The 8,142-nt window shown below is 34.5% G+C and overlaps 1 protein-coding gene across 1 annotated transcript in view; it reads right to left on the bottom strand.

Moving 5' to 3' along the window:
• Positions 1-7,580, bottom strand: part of LOC107719647 (DNA-directed RNA polymerase, mitochondrial-like) — a 52,929-nt gene extending 45,349 nt beyond the window's left edge. Inside the window, exons 1-4 of the mRNA XM_016527132.1 lie at positions 7,327-7,580; positions 6,828-6,926; positions 5,042-5,889; positions 4,011-4,144 (exon numbers count right to left, since the gene is read on the bottom strand). Coding sequence (XP_016382618.1) covers positions 4,011-4,144; positions 5,042-5,889; positions 6,828-6,926; positions 7,327-7,495 — 1,250 coding nt within the window. The 5' untranslated portion in view covers positions 7,496-7,580. The remainder of the gene's footprint in view (positions 1-4,010; positions 4,145-5,041; positions 5,890-6,827; positions 6,927-7,326) is intronic.
• Positions 7,581-8,142: the final 562 nt, after the last annotated feature.

Raw genomic sequence — 8,142 nt, 5'->3', positions numbered from 1 at the left:
GCTGCTTCTGTGTACAACTGTTGGCGCAAGCTAGATTAAAGTGATTATTACGCTTTGAATATGGATATTTTTCTTACAAAAATGCATTGATTCGCTACAGGACGACTTTGTTCACCCCCCAGAGCCGTGTGAGACACTTCTTTTGGACTGAAGCACTGCAACACCCACTGACTGCCATTAAACATCTTGAAAGATCAAAGACGGGTTTTAATATAACTCCGACTGGATTCGTCTGAAAGAAGAAAGTCATATACACCTAGGATGCCTTGAGGGTGAGTAATTTATGGGCTAATTTTCATTTTTGGGTGAACTAACCCTTTAAGTCGTAATCACAAGAAAACAACTTTCGTTATGTCGAGATAACGAGAAAACAAGAAAGAAAAATATTAATCATCCATGGCCTCTTAGGACTTCCGTATGGATGGCCTGAGGGCGAGTAATTTTTTTGCAAATTTTAGGCAAACTATTCCTTTAAGAAACAGTCCAAGTGGCTATTTCTAGCTCAGAGAGAACAAAATACAGAACTGTAATGCATTCAACAAACCAGGAACTACTTATTCAACATTAACCACACCTTAGAAAGTCTATCAACCAATCAGAATCATGAATTCAACAGCGTTGTGGTACTAGTTGTAAACTAGTGGTTTAAGCACATTTATTCTGTAAGGGTCTGTAACCGGCTGAGATATTTTACATTGCCAGGAGTCTGCAGGACAGACTGGGTTATTCCAAAGCCTCCAAGAATGCAGCAATGGTTTCCAAAGCAACAGGCTTCTTTGGGAGTGAAATGTACAGAAGATGAGTCATCAGTGCCCTCTAGTGGGCGCACATGGAGCAGATTAAGCCGTCAAGGGCAATGTGAGGCCTTGAGAAAGACATTCCTTTAATCTTTCCATCTTGAGTGTGACAGAGGAACAATCGCATCATTACCTCCTGAGGGTTGCATTCAATACTCTTGTAAATGTTAAACCCTCTACTGATGCAAATGCAATTAGGAGAGGTGGAAACCTCTATATCAGGGTAATCCTGAAGCATTCTTTTAAAGGCTGATCTCTTGTCGGGGACAAAAGAAGCTGATAAATATAGAGGTTGGTGGGAGTTGACTCTGCTTAGGCTTTCTGTGGAGCGTTCAAAGCGCTGCTTTCGTTGCATTTGCCAAGCTAATGTCTATGCAAAAGCATTAAGCCTTTGTGTGGCCGAGCAGAACTAAGTGGAGTAGACCTTACAGTAGGTGGCACCATCAGCTTGTGTGTGTGCGTATTTTATTTCAGCTTTTTTTTTCAATTAACAAAGAAATGTTTAATATTTTTTATCGTTTTAGTTAAAGAGCAGGTCATATGGGGTTTTGAAAAATATCTCTTTTGCAGTTTATAACGTAGCTATCCTTATATGAAAACAGTCTGCAAAGTTGTTAATCAAAAAAGTGCACGATAAAAAATATTGTCTCTCAAAAGAGAGAGTCGATTCTGAATCGCCTTAACGAGTCATCATATTTTCAAATCTTTTGCCTGTTACCGGTATACGTCACTGGGTAACACGTTTGCATAATCCCCGCCTGCCTGACATCTCTCTGACTAATATTAAATGTATATTCTGAGAAAATTACAATGTTTTCTGACCTTAAATGCATTTAAACCTGTTGTAGAGGACTCCAACACAATATTAGGACACTTTAAAATACCATATGGCCTGCTCTTTAACAATAACACTGGTGGTACATTATAATGTTGTGATGCCTAAATTCACTTGTAGCATTTAAAACCAATTTACTTTAGTTTTTACCATTTTGTTTTTCATTTATTTTGACAACATTGTATTGAATTTTAACATCGGCCATTTATAGGTTGAATGTTTACAAACTAAATCCAAACACATGTGGTGTGAATTCAGATTCAAATGCTTTCAGCGTGAATGGTTGGATTAGGTTTGTGATTCGGGCAAAACACAAGGTATGCAATATTTCGGGTCCATCCAAATTCAATAATTTTTTGCTAACTCCTTCCCACTGTAAACTATGTGACATTCACTATATATTGAACGAGTCAGAAATTTTGGACACATTACATGAGTAAAATGCCTCACGCATATATATTTTTATGCATGCACCTTGTGAGGTCAAGATGTCAAAATTCCCAGGTTTCAATCTATTCTTTCCACACTGACAGCACTTGACAATGTGAACGGCTGGTCCAAAAGATTGTGACATGAAACCAAATGTGCAAAGAGGATGGCAAGCTTGGCTTGCAGCGAAAGATGCAACAACGGTGCCGCATGAGAGCTGAAAGACAAATTGAAACTGTGGCAAGGAGAACAAAGAGAGACAGATGGGTAAAAAATAGGCTCCTCTGGGGTTTGTAGAAAGAAGATTTCCACTGCACAACAGTGTGTTTGCCATCAGCTTACAGTGATCGATCACCCAACCAGCTGCCACAAGCCACGATGCACATGTCCCTCTGTGCTGTCACTGAGCTGCACCACATTTGCCTCAGCAGTCACCTTTAGAACTTATCAAATTCGGAGATTTTGTATTAGGCTTCATAGAAGCACAAAAGCCTAATGCAATCAATTAAATCACTTAAAACAGTTACAGTGTGGTAACAAACAATCTGCTAAATATGGAGCATAAAGGGCAGAACTGGTGGATTTAAAACCAACGTGAATCTGATCATTTTTAACATGTTTAGCAGATGCTTCCATATAGTTTACACAAAAAGTGTAAAAGTGAGGCAAAAAAATTCAAAAATAACGCCAAAACAACAGTTTTTTTGATCTGGCCCCTTTCTGTCAAGAATCTCCCTATTTAAATGCAAGTGAGGAGGTGTTCATCTGCTAAATTCTTCTGCCCGGAAATGAGCAGCACACAAAACAAATAGATGACCAGAGAGAAAATGACGCTCCACTGAGTTAATGCTCTTTAGATGAATGACCACAATTTGAATTTCTATTTTTGGGCACGGTCAAGGCAGGCTCAGACTAATCCTATAGTGCTATGGATGAATGGATCGGTTCATGGACAATGTATTCATCAAAAAAAAGCATATATATGAGCGTCATTACGAATTTGCATGTTTATCAATTTAATTTGGATTCTTATAGGGAATCTAAAGAGAATGCAGGAGTGTTTGTTACACATGAATTATTGCACACTGCAACACTGACATCTAGAGACACCGTCTGGAACTGTCAATCCGTTAAACAATGTGACACTCATATTGTTAATTAATATTTTACCACTCTAAAACTGAATGATTATGCCATCATTGTACATTTCTAACTGTTCTAAAAGCCTTTCCGGGTAATATTTCACCCCAAAATAAAAAATGTATGTATGTATGTATATATATATATTATATATATATATATATATATATTAGGGCTGTCAGTCGATTAAAATTTTTAAATCTAATTAATTACAGGGTTCTGCGATTAATTAATCTAATTAATCACAAATTAATTTGGCTGTGAAAATACCCCCAAAAATAATTTAAAGCAATTATCATGTTCAATTATTTGAAACAACATGAGGGTGAGTAAATGATGACAGAATTTATTTATTTTTGGTGAACTATCCCTTTAATGTTTTATTTTAATTTATTTATTTATTTAAATAAACGAAATGATACTCTAAAGAAGAAACTAAAACTACCAGCAGGTGGCGGTAAAAGTCTTTATGAGTTGATTCGTTCAAACGGCTGATTTATTCAGGAATTCAGTAAACGGCTCTCTCTTTGAATCATTGGTTCACACGATTCGTTCAAAACGCGGATTCATTCAGAAACTATATATATATTCTTTTTTTCTTCCTTTTGATCTTGGAACAAAAAAATGACCATATCATGTCTTTGTGAGATTCATGATAGCGATAGCATTCATGTGTCGGGGTAAAAAGAAACCTCTTCCAAATCAAAATGCATTGCAAACTACTGATGCACCATCTGTTGGATTCACCTATATATATATATAGTTGTGATTGGAATACACTGAAGTACATAAATGAAGTAAGTGGTTACCTTTTAATGATCCATGTTTGACACACAGGCATGCGACCCATGCACTCCAGAGCAGCGCTGTAAGACGCGACGTTGGGTTTCAGACCTGCTTCATCAATCAGAATGAACAAGCGACGAATGTGATTGATGGAACCCTGCACAGCATGGTTAAAAATGGCTTTAAATAGTGTTACAGAACAATACTGAAACATTATAAAATGGAAAATCATAAAAACTGTAAACTAAAGAGACAGGAAAAAGCTAAATACTAAAAAAATAAAAATTGAAAAATATAAAATTTTAGACTAAAGAAAAAAAACAAGCAAAATAAATATAAATGATATACATATATATATATATGTGTATATCATTTATATTTATTTTGCTTGTTTTTTTTCTTTAGTGTATATATATATAAATATATATATATGTGTGTGTGTGTGTGTGTAAATGAAAAAGTACCATTCAAAAGTTTAGGTTAAAAGATTTAATAAAATATGTTTAAGAGATACAGGACTCTGACATAAAAAAACAATAACAGCTTGGGAGCATTAATTTTTTTTTATTATAAATTAATACTTTTGTAACAGATATTTCAATTTCAAATAAATGATGTTCTTTTGAACTTTCTATTTATCACATAATTCAGAATTTTTTTTTTATCACTTTTCGCAAAAATGTTAAGCAGCACAACTGTTTTTTAAGAATGACTCTGAAGGATCATGTGACACTGAAGACTGAAGTAATGGCTGCTGAAAATTCAGCATTGCCATTATAGAAAAAAAAAACATTTTAAAATCTAAAAAAAAACAACAACAACAGCTATTTAAATTTGCAATATTTCTGTTTATTATATTTTTGATTAAAAAAATGTGTAAAAAGAGAGATGCAAATGGTCAAAATTTTTGGCCCACATCTTCATTACAATGTTGTATGCACAGACATATGCATTTGTTTACTATATTTTCATTTATTTAATTTTGTTGTCTAATAATTTTTTTATAAAAATGTTGATATAATGTAAAAAGAGAGATGCAAACATTCATACATACTTTTTTGGCCCACATCCTCATTATGATGTTGTAGGCGCTGATAGACAAGTGCATTCGTTTGGATAATTGACGGTGATGAGAAAGTAGAAAGCTCTGAGCTCGAGTTACATCGTCAATGAAAACACACGCCTCCAAGTAACAACGAATTCTGAGCTGAGGATCTCCATAGCGGTTTCCTTCCTTATCCTCCAGAAGCTTTTCAGGAGCACTCAAGCTCTGCTGCTCGATTACGTTGTCTACATTAAGCTCCTCTTTCTCATCAAATTCTTTATCTGCCCGTTTCTCTTGTGTAGACATCTCAGTAACACAGCCACCTTTACTGTTGGAGATCTTTTGCACTCCTGGAAACCTGGCGACTAAACTCGCTGAGACTCTTGAAACCTTCTGTTTAGACTTTTTTTGCACAGCACAGACATTGGAGGACGTTGTGGTAGACGCAGTAGCTTTGGAGTCTTCTACTTTAGTGTTTGTCTTACTTCTTTTGCCTATTGTGATGGTCTTTGTAGATGTAGCAGGAAGCATCGAACTACCTTTGCTGCTTTTACCCACAACTGGCTTGTCGTGCATTCTATGTGAAGTTTGTTTTATGGGATTAATCCACTTTTCACGCTTGAGTTTCTCCATCCAGCGGCCTGCGTGACTTTTGAAAGGCATGACACCTTCAGTTACAACTTTTTTGGCAGATGGCCCACTTTTATGCATTTCTGCTTTTTCTCCCAGCAAGTTCTTTTGACTATTCCCAGGTGACGTTTTCTTTATTTTCTGCTGCACTTTGATGATTTGCACCTTTGAATGTTTGATGTCTACAACGGACTCAGATTGCAGCTGTTGGATTCTGGCCTCCAGAACTGTGAAAATAATTTTAAGAGAAAACTGTAGTGCACATGACAGTAATACGCATGTATAAAAAAGTAAACTTTATTGCAAATATTGTAACTATTAACATCTATTAATGTATATCAAGTTAAATAATTTCAAGTTTAAATTTGATATGTATCTCAACTGCTTGATTGTTTCATTACATGTTGTAAACTATATTATGAGTATGACCCATTAATATATTTAAAGTTGGATATACAAGCACATTCAGCTTTACCCACATACATACAGTACACTCTCATAAAGCAATATAAGCATCAAAGATAAAATGGGGTTTTCAAGCATCAAAACAATAAAAGTTTAATACGATTTTAAAATTTGTTCTTTAAACATTAGAATGTGTCCTGTTTAATTTTATTTTTTTCTGAGCAAAAAATAATGACTATCATATATTTTACCATGATTTACAAAAAAAAAAATAGTATTAAAATTTTTTGTAAAAAAAAATTATATTAGTATCATTGCAAAATTTAAGCTATATTATCACACAGCTCTATATATAAAGTTGGATATATACAGTAACTTTTAACTGCATACATCCATAAACTCACATAATATTTATGTACTATATAGTAAATCTTAATTGCTGGATTATTTATATAATTGTAAAATAAATAGTATAAACTATACTATTGTCCAGCTCTAATCTGCTAAATGCGACAACAAGACATGAAAATATTAAAATAAACATTAACGTTGTGATTTTCTGTACATCTGCTTTGAAAAAGTCTGTATTGTTAAAAGTGCTACATAAATAAAACTGACTTAGCTTGAAATTAAAATCGAAATAAATCTAACCCAACCAAAAATCACACAGACAATTTGTCCTTAAAAAAATGCTATAAAATTCAGTTGTTCTCATATAACATCAATGATATACATTAGATATATATAAAAAATACCTTACCATCCAACAACTGAGACTGTTCCCAGAATCTTTTCTTCCCATCTTCCTTCTTAGGGATGGCTGAATAGTGTCTTTGGTAAATTGTAGCCCATGTTTTGTCTGAGAAATGAAAGATAAAACGCTGACCTAAAAATTTTACCAACTCTACTGTTTGTGTTTGCTGCTGGAATACACAAAGAGACATAACACCCAGTACAACAAAGAATCCATACAGACATAATAGAGCTAGTTTAGACGTACATCAAAGACCGAACGTGTGCATCAAGAAGCAAAAATCATAGAATTGTTTGAACTGTCAGACCGTCACATATCAAAGCCTCCTTGACATTGTGACATTAATGATCATCAATGTAAATAAGTCAGCGCTTTACTTTTTTTAATTTAAACTTAAATGTTAAATATACTTGATATAAAACAAATGACACTAAAGTAAAAAGACAGACTGTGATTCGAAGGACAAGAGAGATGACAGCATGACAATAAAACTGTTTATCATTACCTTGTATTTGTCTCTCAACATTACTCCGTAATCTGAGACACAGGCGACAATAATCGCCATTCAGAAATCTCCGAACACTTCTGTCAACCGCAAAACTGCGAGTTAACCCCGCTGAATAGACACACAGTCTCAAAAGTGACATGTTGTATATAGTTTTGAGACACCTCATTATCCCGTGCAGAAGGCCGCCATTTTGTTCAGACCTGACTAGTTCATAGACGACACAATGAGCCCAGACCTCAGAGAGCGACGACGAGTAGATCGACCAAATTTCATCTTGAGGTAGGATGAAAGACCTGCTACTGTACATCTCATATTTTATTGATATGTTGTCACTTATTTCATGTAAGCTTTAGGAAATGTTCTTAACGCAAGGGGAAAATAGGGGACAAGTTGACTTTACTTTTAATATTATAATCAACTACTAAAAACTTGTTATGGGTATCAAACCTATAAGTTGTCTTAAACTTAAATTGACTTGTTAGATCTCTTTGTTTTACTAAATATAATTATGTTTAATATATTAAAAAGATTTACTAAAGTTGCATTTTTCGATTGGAGATGGCTCAGTTTGACAACGTTTGCTTATATATAAACATTTAAAATATAAAAATGAAGAGACTAATTTGATTTAAGTTTTAAGAAATTAAACGATTTTTTGATATCAAATGATATGCGATTTCAGAAATGCCTGTATTGGTTAGAAACTGTACAGTAGATGGCGAACTTTGCCAAGTTATATCACACGATCCAGTACAACAGGGGTCTCCAAACTCGCTCCTGGAGGGCCGGTGTCCTGCAGTGTTTAGCTCCAAC

This window comes from Sinocyclocheilus rhinocerous, unplaced genomic scaffold (assembly GCF_001515625.1).
Source record: "Sinocyclocheilus rhinocerous isolate Xijiao unplaced genomic scaffold, SAMN03320098_v1.1 scaffold1294, whole genome shotgun sequence".
In the NCBI taxonomy this organism is placed as follows: domain Eukaryota; kingdom Metazoa; phylum Chordata; class Actinopteri; order Cypriniformes; family Cyprinidae; genus Sinocyclocheilus; species Sinocyclocheilus rhinocerous.
Note: the sequence above shows the minus strand (reverse complement) of the source record. Positions and strands in the feature narration are given on the sequence as shown.